This window comes from Coturnix japonica, chromosome 2 (assembly GCF_001577835.2).
Source record: "Coturnix japonica isolate 7356 chromosome 2, Coturnix japonica 2.1, whole genome shotgun sequence".
NCBI classification, from domain to species: domain Eukaryota; kingdom Metazoa; phylum Chordata; class Aves; order Galliformes; family Phasianidae; genus Coturnix; species Coturnix japonica.
The window spans coordinates 73,437,577-73,462,468 of record NC_029517.1 but is presented as its reverse complement, the minus strand read 5'-3'; the positions used below and the strand labels follow the sequence as shown (position 1 = coordinate 73,462,468).

The 24,892-nt window shown below is 38.0% G+C and overlaps 1 protein-coding gene and 1 long non-coding RNA gene across 2 annotated transcripts in view; both read left to right on the top strand.

Annotated features, from left to right (window-relative positions):
- Positions 1-24,892, top strand: part of ADCY1 (adenylate cyclase 1) — a 145,217-nt gene that overhangs the window by 77,210 nt on the left and 43,115 nt on the right. Inside the window, exons 5-7 of the mRNA XM_032442541.1 lie at positions 10,940-11,067; positions 17,274-17,432; positions 18,756-18,897. Coding sequence (XP_032298432.1) covers positions 10,940-11,067; positions 17,274-17,432; positions 18,756-18,897 — 429 coding nt within the window. The remainder of the gene's footprint in view (positions 1-10,939; positions 11,068-17,273; positions 17,433-18,755; positions 18,898-24,892) is intronic.
- LOC116652915 lies at positions 3,578-4,772 on the top strand. Its single transcript, XR_004306146.1, has 2 exons — positions 3,578-3,850; positions 3,999-4,772. It is a non-coding gene; the product is annotated as an uncharacterized LOC116652915 (long non-coding RNA).

The following is a 24,892-nucleotide window of genomic DNA, read 5'->3' as shown; positions in this document are numbered from 1 at the left end:
TCCTAGAGCACGTCAGAGACATGTAGGTTTGAAATAAAAGTGACTGCCACGTAGCTGAGCATTGGCAGAAGCTTGAATATCTTAAAAAATTTTAATAGCTGCTTATCTTACTTTCAATACAGAATTTCTCCTCCAAATGACAACAAGTCATATAGTAAGCTCTTTAAAAACTTAGTGTTTTCAATTGTAGTTATCTTAGCCATTAAATTTAAGGCAATGTAGCAGCACATAACCTTTGTGACATAACAGACACATAGAAACACCCATGGCATTGACATGCAGCATGGCACTGAAGCCAGGGAAAGGGCTACTGTGCCAATGCTCATTCCTTTACCTCTGGCCACATACAATTGACTTTATGTGCCAGGGGGCCAGGCAGATGCTAGCTTGTGATGTGAGGTCATTCTTTTGTGGGGTAGAAGCAGATTAGAGACAGAAATGGAGATTATAAAAAAATAAATAAATGTGCTTTCTGTTCAGCCTGTGTACTTTCCAAATTTGAATTTTTATTCCAATTACATCTCCACCTTTCTTTCAGCTATGTATGAAAAAATCATTATTTACAAATCCTAATTTATACTGTGCTGCATCAGGGTATGATTGAAGATGTAATATATGATCTTTCTTTACTTCTGATGTGGTAAATGGAGACTTTGTATTGACTCCTGCATTCAGAAAAAAATGTGCTGAGAGGCTGAGAGCTGTATTTTTTCAGAAGGATTCTGATTTCCTCATTAAAAAAACTTCTAGATATTCATTATTAGGTCAAAACAGAGAACTGGGTTGATTTAAAAACAATGCTGTGCTTTTTAGTATTCAAAATGATGAAGGAACTCCAGGGAACTTAAAGGAAAAAGTAACGGTGTTAGGCATGATCCCTGCAGTGCCTTTAGTGTGAAGTGTAAGCATGCATGCTATATGCTGCTGCTTCTTAGGAAGCAGTAGTTGTAGTACGATTGTCCTATCTTACATCTGTAAGGCTTTAAAACTGAAAAGCTTAAAAAGAAATGCTATAAAAATACTTTGTGGGAAGCACAGTAGGAGGAGTCAGAAAGTGTTATCCTACATGTATTTGCTGAGAGTCTCATGAAGAATCTTGGCATTTTTGCACTCTGACACTTGGTATGAATAGTCTCTACTTTTGCTTTTTGTCAGCATAGCTCTAAATTTGGCCTGTAAAAGGTGTTTCAGAGAAGCACCTTCTTGAGAGATATAGGACAATTTAATCCTAAAAGAGTTTGTCCTTCCAACATTTAGAAGTTAATTTATAGCTTGAGGTGTTAAAATTTTTGGTTTGCCCGCTGCTTTTGAAATACAGCAGGAACTCTCCATTTTAGAGAGTAACAGCTTACAACAGAAAGCTTCAATTTGTTGTCTTTCAGCTCTTTTAAAAGCTTACTTGTACAATTTTTTTTAATAGGGGGAAAAGATCTTATGTTTTCACAATTACATTGTTAGGTCAATTTCTTAAAGAAACAAATGTTAGGTAGTTGCATTTTTGTATGACATTGTCTTCCTTCTAAAAACAATTGAGTCAATTGGTTAACTTCAGTTAGTATAAACAAAGGAAAAGAAGCAAAAATAATGCTAGACAAAAAGGAGTGACAGTGCTGGCATCCTTGCAGGGGTGTAATTTCAACCTAGACATTCATTGGACAATCTGCATGGAGAACAGCTATTTTGAATGCTTCAGAATTCATCAATATGTCTGGTTACTGAAGTACTTGTAATGTTGTAGTCTCTAGACACACTGATTTTAGACTCTTAGAACAGCCCAGGTTGGATGGGACCAGAAACATCATCAGGCCCAACACTTTCTGGGGAAAGGGAGCCGAGATGAGATTAGCTAGCACACTGTAGCTAGCGCCCTGTCCAAACATCCCAGAAAGGTGTCTTGAAATGTCGAATAAATTACAATAAACAAATACTTTCTTTTTAATATTTTCTATTCAAGTTTTAAAGCACATACAAAAGTAAATGAAGCTTTGCTTCTTCCTGTTATGGTACAAGCGCTGCTCTGAAAGTAATTCCTCTCATTATCTTGGCTCTTCATGTCAGACGCTGATGTTGCTGATATGGAAATAGAGGTTGAATGTTCCTGCCAAAATTCTGTTGCTGTGCAATTGGAAAAAATGGCATCTGACATGGAAGTGTATGTGAAGAAAATATGTGTCATTGAATCACAGAATCTTGAATTCCGCCATGCTGAAAAAAATGGCATTCACAGACACTTACCAGTGTTTGCTAAATGTTCACGGATATCAAACAGTGGATGTTAGCACAGTGAGGTGGTGAGTGGTATGTTTCAGCAGTGGCGACAATGACAGTGAGTAAGTTAGTAAGTTCTGCTGTTGCAAATTATTATGAATATGGCATGCAGGCTTTTGTTCACCACTGGTGAAAATGCTTAGATAGTGTTGGTGACTATGCTGGAAAATAGTTATTTATAGCTGACAATTTGCTCTGTGAAGTAATGTTATCCTGCTTTTTGAATCTGAACTGTATCCATGAAAATAAATAGGAGGCATTAATTTCAGAGCAACCTATGCAGATGCTTGAATAATTCTGTTTATATCTTTAGAATATCTTGATTTTAATTAGAAATAGAACGGAATTTCTAGGTAAGGAAGAAATATATATCTGTATGTAGACTCTAGACCTTGCAAAGTGCAAGGTTTTGAACTTGGGCCGGAGGAATCCCAGGCATGTACCCAGGCTGGAAGGAGCAGTCCTTGAGAGTATCCCTGCAGAGAAGGACCTGGGAATCCTGGTAGATGAAAAACTTAACATGAGCCAGCAGTATGTGTTTGCAGCTCAGAAAGCAAATGGTATCCTGGGCTCCATCAAAAGAGGAATGACCAGCAGGGACAGGGAAGTGATTATCCCTCCCTTCTCTGCCCTTGTGAGGCTCCATCTGGAGTGCTGCATCCAGATCTGGAGCTCCCAGCATAAGAAAGACAGAACTTTTAGAGCAAATCCGTAGGAGGGCCACAAAGTAGAGCAGAGGGCTGGAGCACCTCCCCTACAAAGACATGCTGAGGGAGATGGGCTTCTTCAGCCTGGAGAAAAAAATATTGCTGCAGGGTGACCTAATTGCAGCCTTTCAGTACCTACAAGGATCCTATAAACAGGAGGAACCAACTCCTTGAAGGGTTAGATAACAGCAGGGCAAGGAGAAGCTGATGGAGGAAAGATTTAGATAGGGTATCAGAGGGAAGTTCTTTGCTATGAGAGTGCTGGAACAGGCTGCCCAGAGAGGCTGTGAATACCCCATTCAAGGCCAGGTTGGATGGGGCCCTGGTATAGTTTTAAATGTGGAGTTTGGTGGCTCTGCCTATGGTGGTGGGGGTTGGAGATTCATGATCCTTGAGATCCCTTTCAACTCAGGCCATTCTGTGCTTCTTTGCACAGGACTTTGATGTATTATTCTTATCAAATCCATATACATGCAATATGGACATTTATACTGAAACTCCTCCTGAAGTCAGCACAGAGAAAGTTTTTCTGGAGTTCAATACATATCATCCAAAACTGATGCCTAATTCCACTCCAGAAATGCTAGTTTCACTTTATTTGGTTCACTTTACTTTGGTTGATAGCTGTAAGAGAGCTGTTAGGTCATGGCTTGAATGACCTGGTGATTGACCATCTGGTGAAGGGGAGTGGTTGACCTAGGGAGCACAGGCAAACTGCACCTGTGCTCCCCACATGACCAGAAGGGGGTAGACTCAGACTGGAGCCACCTTGAGTTCATATAAGTGCCTGCCACTGAAGGGGGGGGCACCTCTTAATGCTAGGCTGCTTTCTGGGAAGGAGTGTTGTATAGACAAGGTGCTGCTTCATGAGTTGGGTGAGTTCTGTTCTTTGCCTGGTATTGTTAAGAACCTGTCAGAAGCAATTTTGCTTCCTCAGAAGAACTGAAGTGCCAGATGCACACTTTAGCTGTCTAATGTAATATTCATATATGATCTTGGCTAGAGTCTTATGCCCTTATACAGATCTCCTATACAGAACATAGCAGTGCACTGGGGAGGACTCATCAGCCTGAAGTGACCATGCATCTTGTGATGGAGGCCAGCAGTGCTATCCTCAGAGATGTCAGCTTTGCTCATTTCAATCAGATTTTTATCTCCATGAAGTCTTTCTGAAGACAGCATTCTTTTTAGTCAGTTGGATATGTCTTCCTAGTTCTTCTCAAGTGATTGTTTTTCAGTGATTCTTGTAAACTGAAAGGAATGGATGTTCCCAGTGATTAGGTCTTGAACATTTCCCATGATTTTTTGTTTAGAGTATGACTGAATTTCACGTTTTTAGCTAGTGAACAAAAGTGATGTTTTTTAAAATCTTCTCTGTTGTGGTTGATGAAGCTGGGAAAAATATCTGTTTCCTGAAGTTTAGAGCTTAGTTTTTCTGCCTTTTATAGAGTATTTGCTTAGGATTTGTTTCTCCTTGGACTTTACATAAGAAAACTGTATGTTAAAGAATACTTAATGAAAGTCTTCTAGGAGACAGGCATGTTTATCAGTCATGATGGTTGTGTAAAAAATTCTTGTTGAAATCTTCCTTTATTTGCACATAGGCAAATCAGTACACATGACTGTTAAATAGATTTTTACTCTCAAAGACAAGAACAATTTGACTTTCTAATACTGTCAAATTAGTCTTCATTCAGAGTCGGGAGGGACTTCACAATGAAGTGGAAATATGTAGATGATGTGTGCTAAGAGCTTGTATGCAGATCAATATATACAATTATCAATAAAACTGAGGAGAAGAATTTGAGCAAAAATGCTTTTTGTTGCTGTCCTGACTAATTCCACTTATGCTATGCCTATGATGTGGGTCTCAAGTATAATGACTTCACAAATCGTTATTAGACTATAAGCTTATCTGGATATGGCTAGTCTTCTGCATTCAGGACCTACGGAGGCATTTTTTATGGTACTTTCAATACAGAAACAATGTTTGATTTTGTTTTCAACTATCTCTATTACTCTGTATAAGCTTTTCTTTCTAAGTTATCTCACTGTTATTGCTATGAATATGCCTCCACTGTACTGCTAAATCAAATGTAAACATTGCAGTTAGCTCATGCACAAGGTTTTTAATGCTGAGAACAGGAGATCTGTGAGAACTACTGTATGATGCTGAAGTTACTATTTGCCAGTATTGTTCCATTAATAGGTAACAAGAATGATCTTTTCTATAAACCCAGAGCTCAAGACTTGAGTAAAAGAAATACTAGAATGTTCATGTAGTAACTGAGAGGATTCCATGAAATTCTTTAGTTGGCAGATTTCAAAAGCTTACTATCACTATATAAGTGTATTAATATAACTCATCTCTTGTTGTTGTTTAATAATGGAATTAAATGTGGTAGATAGTTAAGTATAAATATCAGAAACATAAATTGATCTCTTCTAAAAGATCTCTCATTCTCACAGTTGGCTGAATTTTAATAACTTGGTATTACATTGTACAGTTACACTGTAAAGCCATCTAAGTCCATTCAATTCACTGCCTGCACTTCTAAGACCCTGAAGGAGGATTACTTGTCCTTACCCTTTTCTTTAATGACATAGTACTGTTCATGCACTTCCAAAGGCATTTGGAGCAGTGTCATTGACGATCCATCTGTGCAACTGAAGGATTAGACAAGCAATGAAGGCAACAGGTATTGACACTCAAAGAACTTCTGTTAGGCTATGTTCAAATGCTTTAAAAGAAGGGTATCAAAACTAGCTTCTGAACCAATGCTACTTATTAATACCGATTAGTATGAAATTGTGTTACTGAATATGTTGTTTTGTGCTTATGAGAGTGAATTATCAAACCATGCCTATGCATATGTACATGCATATGTGTGGATACATACATTTTTGTGGTATGTTATCTAAAATATTGTTTTCCAACTTATGTTTCTATCAAATGGAGGAAAAAATGTAAAATTGAATGGACTTGATTCCACTTTTAGCAGATGTTTTAATTCCTTCCTGCAAATTTCTTTCTTTATACTCTTCTGCAACATAAATTCATGAATTAATTTTATTGTTTAACTATATAAACTTGTAAATATCTAGCATGACTCAAAGCTTACTAAGCCAATTATTTACTTAGATTAATAGCACTTTATTATGAAGTGATGATAAATACGCTGTACCAACACTGAAAATATGCTGTAGTAGTTACTTCTGTCTTGTATTTATTCAAGTTTCCGTATGTTTCACTGATCTCTTTGGACTGAAGTTCTAGGTTTCAGAAGACAGGTAAATATCGTATTTTACTGGTTTATGTCTTCACAGAATAGTAGAGATTGTGGCTTGTTTGTTTTTCCCACAGTAGTTATTTCATACTGTCTTCACTCAAGAAGGACTATAATCTTTTTGGCCTGGATCATTAAAATAGACTTGATTCCCTGAGGATTAAGAGGGACAACTAGTATAATGTAATGTAGCTTGCTGAAACCCATGATGCCATGCTGATTAATATGAACTGAAAATTTGATACAATTTGCCTAACTAATACAAGTGGTTCCACTCTAAGTATGGCAGGCTGCTTAGAGGAAGCCTTTGGAATGGGGCGCAACTCAACTGATACTCCTGTTGAATGAGATTCAGGTGAGGTCTATGAAGATGACCAGCAGGCTAGAGCACCTCTTCCATGAAGAAGGGCTGAGGGATCTGGGTTTGTTCAGCCTGGAGAAAGCTCTGGGGAGGCCTTATTGCTTACTTCTAGTACTTAAAGGAAGCTTATAACTGGGAGAGAGCCTGATGGATGGGACAAGGGAGAATGGTTTTAAAAAAAAGAAGGGAAATTTAGAACAGAGGAAGTATTTTGCTCAGAGTGTGATGAGGCACTAGAACAGGTTGCCCAGAGATGTTGCAGATGCCCCTACCCTGGAAGAGTTCTAGGCCTTTTTCAATGGGGTCCTGGGCAACCTGATCCAGTGGTGGCATCCCTGCCCTGTGGCAGAGTGACTGAAACTCAGTGATCTTCAAGGTTTCTTCCACCCCAAGCCACTTCATGATTCTATTAATAGATCTGAAGGGAAAGCAACTGTGGACCCTTCTTCCTCAGCAATACCACCTGGTTATGGTGAGGAAGATTTTGGCAACAATGAAGCATCCAAAAGAGTTATGTGTATTCTTTCTCCAACTCTCATAATTCACAGATATAACCCTGGAGTTGCTGCTTTTCCTGAGCCATTGAAAAATTCTTTTTTTGTGCTTAGTCTATACCCAAGACTTCTCTCCAAAATATTAAGAAAATACTGAGCCAACTGTTTCCTCTTGTGGTGGTGGTGGTTTTGGTTTGTTTGGTTTTTTTTTTGTTTGTTTGTTTTTTGGTTTTTTTTTTTAGAGGATAGGGCAATATACTTACTCTTATTTTTTGTTGGTTTTTATGCAGAAAGTTATGCACTGAGTTTGGATCAATGACCGGTACTTTATTTTAGCTATGCTTCTTTGACAGGTAACATTTATTTGGATAGCATCATCCATTACACTGTCCCAGTTCAAGAGAACACCTAGATGTCTGCTGGGAGAAGTATCACTACCCTTTATGATTCTATGAACAGCTCTTGTTTAATTCAAACCATGAGTTCTTCCTTTACTTTTATTATAAAACCACATCTTCTGACTAGTGCTCTTTAACATCTTTATTAATGACATCAATGAGGGAATGGAGTGCACCCTCAGCAAGTTTGCTGATGACACCAAGCTGAGTGGTGCAGTCGATATGGTGGAGGGAACGGATGCCATTCAGAGGGACCTTGACAGGCTGGAAAGCTGGGCTCGGGTGAACCTAATGAGGTTCAATATGGCAAAGTGCAAGGTTTTGCACTTGGGCCGGAAGAACCCCAGGCACCTGTACAGGCTGGGAGGAGTGGTCCTTGAGAGCAGCTCGGCAGAGAAAGACCTAGGGGTCCTGATAGATGAGAAACTTAACATGAGCCAGCAGTTCGATCTAGCAGCTCGGAAAGCAAATGGGATCCTGGGCTTCATCAGGAGAGGGGTGGTCAGCAGGGATAGGGAGGTGATTGTCCCTCTCTACTCTGCTCTTGTGAGACCCCATCTGGAGTACTGTGTCCAGGTGTGGAGCCCTCAGTACAAAAATGACATGGAGATTTTGGAAAGGGTCCAGAGGAGGGCCACGAAGATGATCAGGGGGCTGGAGCACCTCCCCTATGAGGACAGGCTGAGGGAGTTGGGTTTGTTCAGCCTGGAGAAGAGAAGGTTGCGGGGTGACCTCATTGCAGCCTTTCAATACCTGAAGGGAACTTACTCCCAGGAGGGGAGTAAACTCTTTGAAAGGGCTGACAATAGCAGGACTAGGGGAAATGGTTTTAAGTTAAAAGAGGGAAGATTTAGGTTGGATGTTAGGGGGAATTTCTTTACTAGGAGAGTGGTTAGGTCCTGGAACAGGCTGCCCAGGGAGGTTGTGGATGCCCCGTCCTTGGAGGTGTTCAAGGCCAGGTTGGACAGGGCTCTGGGCAACCTGATCTAGTAAAGGTGTATGTTTGGTGGCCCTGCTAGGCAGGGGGGTTGGAACTACATGATCCTTGAGGTCCCTTCCAACCCGGGTCATTCTGTGATCTGTGTGATACAAAATCTGACTTGCACGGTACAAGGATATGGAGTAAACACTTTTTTGTTCTAAGCAGATAGTCTTCAATTTTAAAAAAACAAAAAAAACAAAAAAAACATTTTTTTAAAAAATCATCTACAACAAAAACTAGAGTTTTTTGAAACAGAAAGCTCCCACTCTACTATCTATATATGATTGAAGGAACTGCTGTTTAAAATGCTAATCTATAGTTGTGAAGAAAGATTTCAGCAGTTTCTAAGGATCCTTTTCTTTGCAAGCCAAGCTTCCACTTCATTCTGCCTAACTGTGTGACTGGCAGCTGTGCCCAAAGGAGTTCTGCAGAACTGCTTAGAAATCTGTAAGGGACTACAGGTGTGTGAGCTGTCTGGCCAATACAGATCTAGTAGTCTCTTGAGATTTTTGTTATGTGCGTAAAAGTGAATTACCTACTGTTTCTAAACTGGCATTGTGTGTATCATCTGTGAGTAGAATTTATAACTATCACATTTGAATGCATCACTGTCACAAATGTGAAAAAAATATTGAGTCAAGGGCTTGGAAGTTTCTGAGGAAACAAGATAAAGAGAGGAAATGGATTTGTTTTGTTAATTTAAATATCAGTCCTCATAAAGATTACAGGCTGTTTTTTGTAACTGAGAGTTTGATCTCACAGATAGTGATGCTGTGCTCTTTGTATCCGTTGTAGTTTCCATGGAAATAGGAGACTTTACTTTTGGATCAACCTCTGTAAAACATGAGGTACTGATCTATATCACAATAGTGCCTCAGTAAACCAAGCAATTTGAAATGGGTCATTTTGGACATAAACACTGGAGCAAAGACAACATTTAGCAGTTAACACATACATACTCTAGTGATCTGGGCTGGATAATGACTTTTCTGAATATCTTTCAGTTGGGTGAAGTAGTCATTGCTTCTCCACAGACTGTGCATACTGACTTTGAGGATGAAGAGCTTTATGGAGATTTTTGACTTGTGGGATGAAACAAAAGTTTTTTTGGGTAGCCTTAACTACTTAGTATCTTCTATTCCTCCAATATTTGCCCTCAGTTTTTTTTAAAATGGCTTATTTGGGCAGTATAATGTAATTTCTACTAAAAAATCCTAGTGGTTTCTGTCAAAAAGCCTTGAGCTTGAAAGACTGTGTTTGTGTCAGAATGGATTGTATGTTAATATTTTTATCAGTAGTTTTCACTAATATGATACCTCTCAGTCAAGGATCTCAAAACACTTGGTTGGGTCTCCAGGTAAAATTGATGAGACGGCTTGTGGTCGTAGGCTGCGGGAGTACTAAGGCCCTCGTACTAATGCTTCTGGAATAATTAGGCTTGCATTCATTAACATATGTTAATGCAGTGACAAATATTGTTATTTTAAAGTCATGTTGTACAGTAGAAGAAACTTTAAGTAGTCTCTGAAGAAAGACTTCTGTGCCACTTAAGTGTACCCAAAAAGATGACTTGTTGCTTTGATTCAGTATGTGCATAATGTGAACTTGGAGGGGGGGAAAAATGTAAACCAACTTTGCTACTGTTATCTCTACTGTGCCTGAACAGAGGATATTGTGGCTATATCAGAAAGGTTTTGATTCTTGTAAGCAGAAGCCTAGATGGGTTGGATTCCCTGAATTCTTGTACTTTTTCCTACCATATCCTAAATGATAAGAAGTTGGTATAGTCTGTGAGGTATACTGTCATTTGTTGATATTTCTTCATAACTTATTAAACAAAGGTATTGCTTTGTTAAAGGCACTTTGTTTTCTATTCAGGAATGAATGTTCTGCTCAGACTGGTATACTAATTCTCATATCCCATCATTGATTTTTCAAAATGGGAGTAATTTAGTCAGGAATATGATTTCAGAACTTGCATTATATGCAAGCAGAAGATAAATGATAATACAGAGTGACTGTCTCTTCTGATCTGTAAGCATGTCATACAGTAGAGCAATCATGCTGTATTTTAAGTTGTGCATTCCCAATGTGTTAATGCCAAGCGTGCATTCCTTTGCAGATAAACACCATTGTCTTGGAGTACAAACTATTCCTGATAGTGTCTTGTAGCTTAGAATTTGCTTTATAGTGTTATTGTGCTCTTTGTATCTGCTGTAGTTTTCAGGGAAATAAGATGTCATTACTTTTGGAGCAGCCTACACTAAAAGGTATGTTTATGTCAGCTGTTCTGTACAGGGATCCCTGATTTCATGAACTCTAAACTTGTTCCTGTGAGTGCAAAATGATTGACTGATTGTGTTATTGGAGAAGATATTCTCCTATGAATATTAGACAATTTCTGTGAACAGTAAAACTTTTCCCATTCTGTTTTTATTAAAGGAAAATCACTGCAGAAGAATAAAAATCCTAGGTGACTGTTACTATTGTGTATCAGGCTTAACCCAGCCCAAAACGGACCATGCACATTGCTGTGTTGAAATGGGACTGGATATGATTGACACCATCACGTAAGTATTGCACGTGGTAAATGTGGAAAGGAGTACTGTAGCAGCTTTTATATACTCAGAAAAGATGTTTTCAAAGGAACGGTAGTGTCTGGTATCATTGCCCACCTAACAGTGTATCCTTTGCTTTCAAGTCACAGCTATGGTGTTTCACAAAGCATAATTCTAGACACCAAATTTTGAATCCAGTTCCTCACCATGAGGGAAAATGTACACAAGCATGAGTATGTAGAGGTGCATATTTGTACTGACAGGGATTTGAAAGATCATGAGCAATTGTGAAATAGTTCGGTTGTTATTCAGTGAAATTAAAGGAATCTGAGTTTTTGTATTTATGCTGTTCATTTCACTCACCAGTATGCAAAAATCAAAGCTAGTACTGATATATGCAGGTGCATGTGTTTGCATGTGCTTGTATTCCTAAAATGATAGCTTGCTGGTTTCTCATGATCCTTGAGGTCCCTTCCAACCCAGGTCATTCTGTGATTCTGTGATCTCCCTCAGCCTGTCTTTGTAGGGGAGGTGCTCCAGCCCTCTGATCATCTTTGTGGCCCTCCTCTGGACCTATTCCAACAGTGCTCTGTCTTTCTTGTACTGGGGGCTCCAGATCTGGGCGCAGTACTCCAGATGGAGCCTCACTATGGGGGAGAAGATGCACAGAGAAGGGAGGGATAATCACTTCCCTGTCCCTGCTGGACATCCCTCTTCTGATGGAGCCCAGGATACCATTTGCTTTCTGAGCTGCAAGCACATACTGCTGGCTCATGTTAAGTTTTTCATCTACCAGGATTCCCAAGTCCTTCTCTGCAGGGATACTCTCAAGGTCTACTCCTTCCAGTTTGTCCATTGAGGGAAAGTTTGAGGGCACTGGACTTGTGTAGCTTGGAGATGAGAAGGCTCTGGAGAGATCTCATTGTAGCCTTCCAATACTTGGAAGGGGCATATAAACAGGATGGGGAACAGCTGTTTACGAGGTTGGACAGTGATAAGGCAAGGGGGAATGGTTTCAAACTGAGACAGGAATTTTAGGCTAGATATTAGGGGGAAGTTTTTTTTACACAGAGGGTGGTGACACACTGGGACAGGTTGCCCAAGGAGGCTGTGGATGCCCCATCACTGGAGACATTCAGGGCCAGGCTGGATGTGCCTCTGAGCAGCCTGGTCTAGTGGTTGGCAACCCTGCCCATGGTAGGGGGGTTGAAACTAGATGGTCTTTGAGGTCCTTTTCAACTCTGGCTGTTCTATGATCCTCTGTCCATATACACAATGATTCCTTTATTATTATTATTATTATTATTATTATGAGGAATTAAGAGTGTGAGTAATGTTCCTGCAGGAGGCAATTAGATGAGACCAGATTCTTCTCAGTGGTGTGCAGTGGTAAGACCAGGACCAACAGCCAAAAACCGGAACATATGGTGACAGAATACTTGAACAGGCTGCTCAGATAGGAGACTCCACAACCTTCTTTGGGGATATTCATGACTCATTGTTGCACTTACTTTCGTGACTTACTGTAGGGAACCTAATTTAGCAGTGGGTTTAGATTTGATCTCTAGAAGTCCCTTCCACCTCCTGTGGTTTTGCCAGTAAGGACTGCAAGTTCCAGGCTCAATAGTTATTTCTCTCCTTAGTAAAACAGAACTACCAGTTCTGCTTATGCTAGAGAACACGAAGATGGTGCATTCCAAGTACACTTACTCTTAATTATATTTTTTCTTTTACTGCAAATGGAATATCATCTGTTGAATTATTTGTTATATTCTGGCTCAATTCTCTTGCTGACAGAAGCGCATGGATAAGTCAAGTGCACAAAGAGCTTTGGAGTTTGAAAGCAAGCTCTATTGAAGATTAGAAAAAAACTTTGCACTCCTTTGTAAACACAAAAGCTGGAAGATGGATTACCCAGATTATTTTGTTTGGAAAATATGCTGAGCAGATAAAACAGGAGAAGGATAGAGCTTATGATAATACAGTTGGAATGAAAATGCATCCCATATGTTGCAAACAAGCAAGTAAACAAAATAGACAGCGTGCTGGTTGATGAAAACTTTAACATAAGACAGCAATGTGTGCTTGCAGCCAGGAAAGCCAATAGTATAGTGGGTTCCATAGAAGAGGGATGGCCAGGGGAGACAGGGAGATGGTTGTTCCCTTCTATTCTGCCCTCTTGAGGCCCCATTTAGAGTACTTTTTCCAGGTCTGGGGCCCCCAGCACAGGAAAGATGTGGAGCTTTTAGAGAGGGTCCAGAGGAGGGTCACAAAGATGATCCAAGGGCTGGATTGCCTGTGCTCTTAGGAAAGGCTGAAGGAACTGGGTTTATTCCACCTGTAAAAGTGAAGACTGCAGGGAGACTTCTTTGTGGCCTTCTAGTATTTCAAGGGAAATTTATAAACATGAGGAAAATCAACTTTTAACGAAGGTAGATAGTGATAAAACAAGGAAGAATGATTTTAAACTAAAAGAGGGAAGATTTAGATTAGATGTTGGGGGAATTTCTTCACAGAGAGAGTGGTCAGGTGCTGGAACAGCTTGCCTGGAGATTGTGGATGCCTCACCACAGGAGATTTTCAAGAACAGATTGGAGGGACCCTGGGCAATCTGATCTAGTACATGATCTAGCAGCTGGTAACTCTACTTGTGGTAGGGAGGTTGGATCTGATAATCCTTGAGGTCTCTTCCAACCCAAGACATTCTATGTTTCTATGATAATTTCTTTCTACCAATATCTACCATTTCAGTTTGAAGCCATTTTCCCCTCATATTGTAATTACATTCCCTTGTTAAAAGTCTCTTCCCAACTTCCCTGTAGGACCCCTTCACATACTGGAAGGTCACTATAAGGATCCCTGCAAAGCTGTCTTTTCTCCAACCTGGAGAGTCCCAGTTCTCTCAGCTTGCACCCCTCTGGGAGGTCCTACAGCCCTCTGTTCATTGAAAGCTTTGTAAAGACAAAGTACTGGAAGTGAATGAAGTCTGTCTCCTCAACAAAATATTTTTTAAAGTTAAAACTCAAATGGACTCCGTTATAAAAGCTAGTTACATGATAGCAAATCTGACTGCAAAAAAAACCAGAACCATTTCCTGATGGTGAGTTTGTTAAGCATTGTATGGAAAGCACAGCAGGTATAATGTGTCCTAATAAAAAACAAAGCATATTTTTTCTAAAATCAGTTTATCTCACCAGACTATAGCCAGGTGAAGTGAAGAAACATGAACAACATATATTGAAAGATCTTTGGAAAGTAAAGCTGCTAATTTCAAATTTTATGCTTTGGAGATAGATGAAAGTACTGATGCTACAGATATGACTTGACTTGCCATTTTCACTAGAGCTAGTAATAACAAATATAATGTCACTGTCACTTCATTGGTGCCACTGAAAGACACGACAAAATCTCTATATTTATATGAAGCAGTAAAGAAAATACATTAATTGTGATGCATTGTGATACATTGTCTAAACACAGTTCTGTGAACAGTGAAAAATATGCAGCTGTGTTTTCCATTTTGATAACTAAATTTGAGAATAGGTTTCAAAAAATCATTTTTGTGTGTGTGTATTTGTAACTCCATTTTCAGTTGGCATTAATAAGTTAAAGATTTTCAATTGGAATGTGAGGAGTTGCAATCAGGCATTAAACTCAACAAAAAATGGTTCTGTATCTTTACCAGGCTTTTATAAGCCCTTTCTTACCAGAGAAAAATATCCCTCACTTCACAGTCACACCTTATTCATGTCATCGCTTTTTGGCAGTACATACATTTGTGAACAATTTTAAGCATGAAGCACAGGAAGAACAATATTGCATCAAAATGAACTGAGTGGCCTCTGATGAACACCTTGAGAACTCACTGAGAACAACAATCACCTCTACTGAACCAAACTGTTGCATTAGTTTCACAAAAACAAGGCCAAATATCCCACTAGCTTCATGTTTCTGTTGCTGTCTGTTGTTGTGTTTTAATAAAACCTTATTATTTAAATATGTAAAATGTATTATATATTTTGTACGTGGCCCAGGGCAATTCCTATTCACTCAGTGTGACCCAAGCAAGCCAAAAGGTTGGACAATTATGGTATAACTTGTATATATTATGGGGGAGGATAAGTATTTTATAATAGGACTTGTTTTCCATATTGAATATTCCTGCTACTTGTGGGGTTTGGAGAGATGTGAAGGGAAGGACCTAGGAACCCTTGCTTTCTGAAATTTAGGTGCCTTACTGGGGTCTATCAGGGGATAAATCAGTTTTTTTGTGTTTCCATCAAACAGATGAATGGCATGTGAATAACGCATTGATGACTTCAAAAAGATGGCTGTTAGTCTTATATTGCATCTGCATGTTCTACTGCTGTTTAGTTAATTATTGTGGAGTCTGATGCTTGAACCATCTCTTACCTCATGGCTTAGTCGTTAGATGAACTGGGGGAAAAGGGGGAATTACAACAGATAATTAGGAAAGCCCAAATTAAGCGTCTGAGATTTTTGTGCCTGATCTTTTGTTTGGAAAAGAAGAGAGAGGCACTTACTTGGTGTCAGTACTGTACTCAACTTTGAGGAAGACAAATAAGAGAGAAGACAATGGGGCCTTGTGTTCCCTTGAAGCAGGGGCAGGATGGGGAGATCAATACAATCAGCAGCACAGGTATATCTTGTACTATGGCTGTGAATTAGCAAAATTGACAGTGGGTAGCCTTGCAGGAGACAGGAGAGACCTCCAAGTCACCAGTGGCTCCTGCTGCAACTGTGCCACATACTCCCAAGCTAAATTAGATGTCCAAGACTAGCTGTGAGACCTGGGGATGAACAGCAGCCATCACTTGAGATGGTAGTCAACTCTGGGCATAGCTTAGATTTTTTTTTTCTCCTCTCACAGATGGGCCCTATTAAGTGCCCAGGAACATGCAGTAGGGGATGCAGATGGAAGTCCTCTCCCACCTTCCTGTGAAGACAGAAAGTTATTGTTAGGTGGCTTGTATTGTTATCTCCTTTCTTTTCCTCTAGGCTTTGTCAAGCACACAGAGCACATAGGAAGCAGTGTAACAATGACTCCTTGGAGTTGTATTTAAGGTTTGCCTGCAAGCAGATACTGTACAATGAAAGGTCATCTTTCAGTAGGTAGAAATAGGACAAGAAAATACTTAATCTATTAGAAAACTGTGCATAAGTCTCTCTCTACTATTGCATTAAGTATGACTGAAAATTGTGTCAGGCCTAGACCCATTTCCTGTGGGGCCAATAGATTTCTACAGCTACCCGCATTAGCGAGGGCTGACATGGCATGTAGTTCTGCAGCAACTCAAGGCTGCTTTAATTTCTTAAATTAATGCTGGGGGTATTATGCTGTTCACTTTTAATCTGGTATTATGCTGCACATGCCATTTCATTAACTGTGTTTTTTAAAGTACAGCTATACAAAAGATAAATATGATTGTTACCCCTATAACAGCTGTAGAGTTCTTCCAAAGACCTCCATCTATTGTGGCTTGATGATATTTTTAAAAACATAATGGTCAATGAAAGGTAAGGATTAATTTTAGCCAGAGTATGAGTTTAAGGTCTTCTCTTATTAAATGCCTTGGAAAATTTAAATTTAGAAACCTACATTAAATTAATCATTACATAAATTAGGTAGCTTTTTTATTTTCTCATTATGTGTGTTTTTGGACTGAAACTTAAATGTGAAATTCCATATGCCTTTGTAGCAGGACAAACTGCAAAGATTTATTTACAGCATTATCTCCTCATGAACTATACAAGATTATTAGTTTGAAGGCTCCTTTTCAACATTCACAAGTCATTGTAGGGTGAGAATGTACTTCACAAAGAATCCTCCCTTACAGTGGCATCAAAATCAGAACGCTTTTAATAATGACCCCACCAATTAATTCCTCCTTTTCCAGGTATACAATGAAAACCTTAAAGTTTAGCTTTAATTTATGGGTTGTAGTCCATAGTTAGAGGCGATTTCTGTGCCACTCTTCCAATGGCTTTGGAGATACATTAATGTTTATTATCACTCTTCTTCTATTGTTCTTGCACTGATTTAGCAGTTTCATCCTATTTTTGTTCTTTACTCCTAATAGAGTAAAATCATTTCTTGAATCATGCATATACTTATTAATTTTGGAGAAAGCACTGAAAAAGAAAATAAGAGTAATGGTATTGTCTAAAGATTTATACTCTGATGCTTTATGTTCCAGATCTGTTGCAGAAGCCACAGAGGTTGATCTCAACATGAGAGTTGGATTACATACAGGAAGGGTGCTTTGTGGGGTCCTAGGTCTCCGAAAATGGCAATACGATGTCTGGTCAAATGATGTTACTTTAGCCAATGTAATGGAAGCTGGAGGATTGCCTGGGTAAGTCTGAGAAAAACCTACAGAAAAAGAACCAGAGACCCATATAGGTGAATAGTTTATTTCCTTCTTTGTATCATATGCACTATACTTGCTATTGATAAGAAAGGTGAAGTGTTGTGTACATTAAGAGCAATCACTGCATTATCTCCTGTGGAACTGTGCAAATGATCTTAAAGTTTTTGTTAGTAATAGTCTGGAAGTAAAATTTTGAAAATAAGGGTAAAAATATTCGCTTAATAAGTGTTTTCCAAACCCCTTTCTAGAAACTGCCACACATAAAGAGAAAGACAGCAGTAGTAAATTAAGAGTGCTAGACTTTCATCATTTCAAGTTATAAAAGTAAAGCTCCCTGTATTTGCACACGTGAAGGGGGACAGGAAGGTATATGGATGTTCCTTGCTGTTTACAAGGACAGATGGTCGATACGAGATGTCTGCTATCAAAAGAAGATATCTGCTTATGTGTTCAGATATCCATCATGTGTCTTCAAATGATACAGTAATATATAAACCTGCAGCCATTCTGTGAGGCATGTCTTGGAAATTTAAGTACTCTTTGGACAGCCTTGGACCCAATTCAAGTAGACACAGTGCATCCGAATGCATATGTGTGCAACTTGAATATGGGCTAGAATCTTCCAGTCTTTGTTAGATTTTTACAAGATTGTGATATTCTGAACACAGGAACAGTAGAGTTTCTTCATTTTTGTGTCTGAATGAATTTCTGTTTGCTACATGTGTCTCTCTGAGACTGTTGAGGCAGAGTGTTTCTGAGTATTCCTTACCTTGAAGCTTCCCAGTTAAAAAAGAAACAAACAAAAAACAACAAAGAAAAGTAGTAACAGCTTTTCAGATATCGTGTAGGAAGTTATTTCAAATATGAATGATTTTTCAGGAGAAAATATGACGATAGTTTTTTTGGATATGCAGACTCACATACTGTGTCCAAAATGGCTGTGCTTCACAAATAATGTGAATGAGAAATCTGCCTTTAAAACAGAGGAAGTAAATGGTACAATTGAGAACTGTAAGGGGAAATGGGATGAGAAGAACAAAAATATCATCTTTTATGCACATAAGAGGTTTGGACAATGGACAGTGAAATAAATTAACAAAAAAACACAATATGAAAGATGATGTGCAGACTTTCGCTTTCTACAAATCAAAAAATCTGCAAATCTTTGGAGATATTGCGGTTACCATTTTGCTAGAAATACTTTATGTTTTATTTGGTAAAAATACAGATCCTATTATAATCTTTTGCACAGTAGCAACTAGTAACATATCATTGCTTTAAAGAACAATGACCTATTTTTCTCTCCAGGAAAGTTCATATTACAAAGACCACCCTAGAGTGCCTAAATGGGGACTATGAAGTAGAACCAGGATATGGCCATGAAAGGAATAGTTTCTTGAAGAAACATAATATTGAAACATACTTTATTGTGCCATCCCATAGGAGAAAGGTAGGCTCCACAAATTCTAGGTTATTTTGTAGCATGGTTTTGTAGCTTAACAACTGTTCCGTGATACTCCGAAAACAGCGGCAATACTGGTATTTCTTCTAAAAGTTTTTCAACACTTTAAATTAACTTTTTTTTTCTATTTCTTTTTAAAAGTGAGACAGGAGGGCTAAAAAAAAAATAGATATTTTCTTTTTGTTTATTAAGATTCTGTAATCTATATATCAGAAAAAAGATACATAGTTCATACCTATTTCATCTCCTATCTAAAGACTGTTTCAATTACTACTGCTTGACAGCTTGGCTATTTTTTTCGCTCTTTCATTCCCATATTGCCATGTCATTTATCTCACACCCTTATAACTCTTTTTACAATCACTTGTGATATTGCTGACTCCCTTTCTAAGCCTATAGGTATCCCTAATGAATAGATGCAGAAAAACTAGTATTTTCAGACAATTCGTGCCCTCAGCAGAAAGGACAGTTAAATGAATTTGGCTGTAACTGAATTAACATTCCCTGGAAATGCAGAAATCTTGCCAAGCTGCAGAACATAAGTCTTTTTAACTAAGTCAGTGTGCTTTCAAATATGTATATACCAGTGCACCACAGATCAGTTAATTATGCTCAAGTTGTGTGAATTTTCAAAGATTACTACAACAAATCATTCGTTGTCCAAAGCATGCACTTTGTCCTGCTAAGCTGAGCTGCTCGTGACAAATTTAAAATAATTTTCCCTCCTTGCTCTGCCACCTCAGACTACTGCATTGAATTTGGTGATCTCTTTCCTATCACAGCCACTTTCCCTCCAGATTTTTTCATGATATGCTTCCCTCTCCCTTCAAGCCTATTCCTTTTGTCAAACCCTGTAAAAATCCTCTTGTCAAACACTGGGGAAAGAGACGTAAGTCAGCAGAACTGCAAGGAACAATAATGTTTTCTGCTCTTTTCTTCCTTTTGGTGGAGAACAGAAAATTGAAAGTGTGAAAAGAACAAGGTAAGAGAAGATTTTAGCTCATTTGAGCAGGAACTTCACTTCTTACGTGTTATTCAGGATTTAGTGACTCTGATAGAAATGGCTGTGGCTCCTCATTCTAGACAGATCTTCAGAATATGGAAAGTCCCAGCAGTGTAATGGTAATGGAATGTTAGCATTTGGTGAATTCAGTAATAGATGGTGACTTTTAAGTGGTTTCATTCAGTTACTCCTTTTCCTCAATCAGTTACTGACACCTCAGATCCTGAAACCCTGAAAATTTCATTCCATTGGTATTCATGAATGAAAACAAAATAAGCAATAATCATATTTAGGACAACCTTTATACTGCAAAATCACACCTGTGACATAAGTAGGATGTATTGCAAGTCCACAATTATAATTTAAAAATATTCAGTGTTCTCAAACATTTTCAACATCAAATGAATCTTATCTTAGTTAACTGGCATAAAAAATCTGCATTTTGAGAAGGTCTTTATTATTCTTTATATTTTTTTTGAGCCAGAAAGCACAGAATATAAATTTTTTACTCTTATTTTCTGAGTCCACCTAACCAAGCTTCATTCAGGGATTTGATCTGAATTTTAATATTCAAGGGAAATTTTAGTAATCCAGACTGAAAGTACACATAAAAACAACGAAGGTGAAGTTTTAAAGTAAGTTCAAAGGTCTGCTCTTGAGGGTGTTACCAAACTTCCACTAACAGGTGTTCAACAAAAAGACATCCAAGAAAAGCAGATTATCTTGAATGCCAGGTCTGCATTCAGTTTCCTATTGTGAATGTGATGACTTGTGGAGATTTTTTGAAAGTGTTGAAAATCAGGTCACCAGAGTTTTCTGATTCTAGGAATGAAAAGTTCTGCTGTTTTATCCCTAGAAGAAGGCTGTTACGAGGCTGTCTTATTGTGTACTTCTAACACAACCTGTTTTTAGAGAGATATTCTTCTTGCAATTGTTTTATTCTTCCTTGTTTTATTCTCCTGCTGCTATGTACAATTAGATTTGTTTTTGTATATTATGAAAGAAAATAGATTCTAACCTTCTGGTTTTCTCTGTTTCCATCAACACTGAGAGATCTTTTGTCAACTTTCTAGAATATAACATTAGTTCCTGAATTAACAAATCCCCCAGAAATCCCACCAAAACTGCAAGCAAAATCATTAAGGAAGGATTCATTAAGATAGATAAGTTGATGACTGCTGCTACAATTGTTTTATTTTAACCACTGTTCTCACTCCCAATATAGGAGTTTAATGGATATAGGTTTAATGTACAAAGATAAGAGTCTACACACAAGCACATATTTCTTTTTGTTTGCAAGACTGCTGAGAAACTACTGATGACTGCTGAGAAACAAGTGATTGGTTAGTACCAGCTACATAAACTAAATGCCATTTCACCCATGGATGTTGTTGATGAGTTTGTGGAAATGACAGAGGCTGATATCACCTCTCTGGCATGCATCAACAGAGTGTCAGCCAGTCTAACAGAAATAAACACTTCATTGAGCTTTACTGGTATTGACAGGCTTCTCACTGGACTCACGGAATAATCAGTACATCACTACTATTTCTCACTGTAAACCACAGCCATCCACTATCTTTGTAAACTTACATACTGATCATTAGACCACAAGATACTAGTAAATACACCCATAATAGTATAATTAGATTCAAAATAAAGACCTGTAATCCTCTCCTATCTTGATTCAGTCAAGAAATCTTCAGAGACATAGAAAGAGAAGGCAGCCCTTGAAAGCACAAACAAGATCAAGTATCTAGCTAGGTGAATTTAGGTATCTGATGATGTAATGTTATATTCCCTCCTCAGGACCCCCAGTAACTGAAATGCAGAGACTTTTTTTATTATTTATGCATTATTTCTGAGATTAATTTGAACTGACTATAGCAGGTATGAATTCAAGAGGAATGAAAAACAGTATTACCAGCAACAGATGGCCAAGAATCTGTTGAACTTAAAAAGGTAAATAGGGCCAGTTAGTACTTTAAAAAAAATGTTATTTAGTAGACAGATACTACACATTCTGCCATATTTTATCTGTGAGGAATTTCTTTCATTAGACAGATCAACTAAGGCAAGAATAACAGCATAAAAAGACTTGCTTGCCTACCAGTTATATTTTAAATGTGAACAAATTATAAAATGTTGCCAATTATTTTAATCTTTCATTGAATCAACTAATAATCACAATTTTCTTATCCAGTATGATTGCTAGCATGTAGAAGCTAAAACATGACAGGGCACTCAGCACAGGTAGTAAAATTTGCTAGTCTTCACTTGGGTAGTTACTTCTACTAATGTGCTAATCAGTTATTCACCAACTCAGTATATATTTGAATGTATATGTTCAAATGTGTTTTTTTTATTTTTTTTAATCTTTGACAATATAAATCACACAGTAGATGCAGATACTATTTCAATAGCATGTGATGGACATTCATCCATCTGTTCCACATCTGTCCATGCTTTAAAAACAGTCTGTAAAATGAATGTGATGCAAAATAATATAAAAACATCAAAAGAATACCTGAAAGGGAATGACATAATTTTACAACTTTTCTATACAAATAAATTTCTGAGAAGGTTGACACTTGTCCTTTCTACCTTACTTTGTGCGTACAGATGACTTGCGGAATCAAACTCCATAATCACAGAAACATGCCAGGCAGTCTCAGAAAATCATTTCTGCAAGCTGGGCAGTAATGTTATACTGTAAGAAATCCGAGTAATGCTATGACCACTCCTAAGGAAAAAATTTTACATCCTTTTTTGAATACCTGTTTAGCTATCCAGTTGGAAGGAAGTAGATATCAGCTAGCAGAAAGGCACTGCTTTTTTTACATATTTTTCCTCAGCATATCTTGTTCTAATTGTTTCAAAGCCAGTAGTTAAAATTCTATTTTGTTTTTGCCCAAATAATAATCATACCCATATGCAAGTACCAGCAGTCTATCTGAAAAGAGAAGTTGAAGCAATAATAGAGGAGAATGAGTGTTGTCATTCTTATAACTTCAGGAAAACCACATTGAAAACCTGAATGTTCTTAACCTGAATGCTCTTAAAATGCAAACACAACTCAGGTAAATCTTTTGGAAATTACTACTTAAAGTGTAAGAGCTCTTCTAAAAGTGCAAAAGTTCTGAATCAATTATCTACAGCAAACACTTGTAGCATAATTTAATGTGAAATGCGGATGGATATAACAGTTCAAATTATAGACAAATTCAACAACTCTGAGGTTGAATTAGATCAGTTAATTTATTTTACATGTCAGCAGACATTCAGAATCCCAGAGATATGTCTTACTTGCATAACAACAGCTATAAGAAAAGTGGGCAAAGTCTGTCACATCAGTGTCATACATTTTTACATTTAGCATAAACAGATGCTATTTTAAACTTCGTACATTACAGTCTTGTCAGCAAGTAGTTAGAAAGTAAATAACTCGTGCTTGAAGAGAAAGTATTTTTTGACTTTTAGTCCAACATCTTCTTTTACTTTTAATCAGCGTAGATTTTCATAAAGTAAGTTATATGCATTCAATGTTGAAATAAATTAATATACTTTTCCACCACAAATAACATGGTTTCTCTGTTATGTTCTTCCTCTGTGTCATCTGAAATCTTGTTTTCCTCCAGTATCAAATTAATTTCATGTAATAGCACAGAACAGACAAAGCAGATTGTTTCATAATTGGAACTGTACTTTGCATAGATTAAATACATAGTTTGTACATATGCTTGCCATTTTACTTTATTTGTAAATCACTTTTATCTGTGAACCACTGTTAGCAATTATGGCATTTCTCAAGCATAACTTCTGATATAAACTCTTCAGGCAATTTCCTTTGTGTTTTATTAACATTTTTTAAGTGAAAAAAATTATGTATATAATTGCTATACCACTCTAATCAATCATAGTAAAAATTTCAGCTTGGAAAAGTGTAAAGCATTTATGTGAAGGAAAGTACTGCATTGAAAGAGTGGTAGCAAAGTCTTTGACCACAGCAAATGAGGACAAGCACAAATGCAACAGCCACAGATTCAGAAATGAGAAGAAAAAGCTGCTTACCTTTGGAAAACCATAAGCAGGCAGAAATCTCCAGCAAGAGATCTGCATCTAAAATTAATTATTTTTATTATTGCAATTCAACCTGAAATTTCAAGTGTTTTTGTAAGAAGTTGCCTTCTCAGCAAAATCAGGTTGATTGAACAACTCTAGTGAATAACTCTACATAAATATGTCACAGTTACAAAATTCTTCTCTTTTCTCAAGTGTGTTAGATTGTGTTTTCCACAGAGCACGTATGGCAGAAGGAAATCCATTTGAATGACTAGTGGTTCCACAGGACTCTTTTGCAATGTCTCTTGTTCATAGTGTCTCAGGAAGGTGTTCTCAGGCATAGAATCATAGAATTACTCAGGTTGGAAAAGACCTCAAAGATCATCAAGTCCAACCACAGCCCAACCATGGTAGCCTAACTCTAACAACCCTCTGCTAAATCATATCTCTGAGCACCACATCCAAACGGCTCTTAAACACATCCAGGTGCCCCTGTGTTTTCTGAAAAGAAGTGTTTCCTAACGTCCAACCTACACTTATCTTGGCACAACTTAAGGCCATTTCCCCTCATCCTGTCACCTGTCACCAGTGAGAAGAGACTTGCCCTGCTCTCACTGTAAGCACCTTTCAGATACTGGAAGAGAGCAATAACGTCTCCCCTCAGCCTCCTTTTCCCCAGACTTTTCTTAAAATTGGGAGAAATGTTTCCCTTTTTCTAGTCACCAGGGACTTCACCAGACAGATATGATTTTTCAAGTATGATGGAGAGTGGCTTGGTAACCACATCAGCCATCTCTCAGAACCCTAGGATGCATACGATCTGGTACCATATCCATTCAGTTTTATGAGGTGAACTGTAACAGTGGGACAGAATTATGCTTCTCTCACGCATACCTAGAGGCTCAGGGTCCTGGCTGA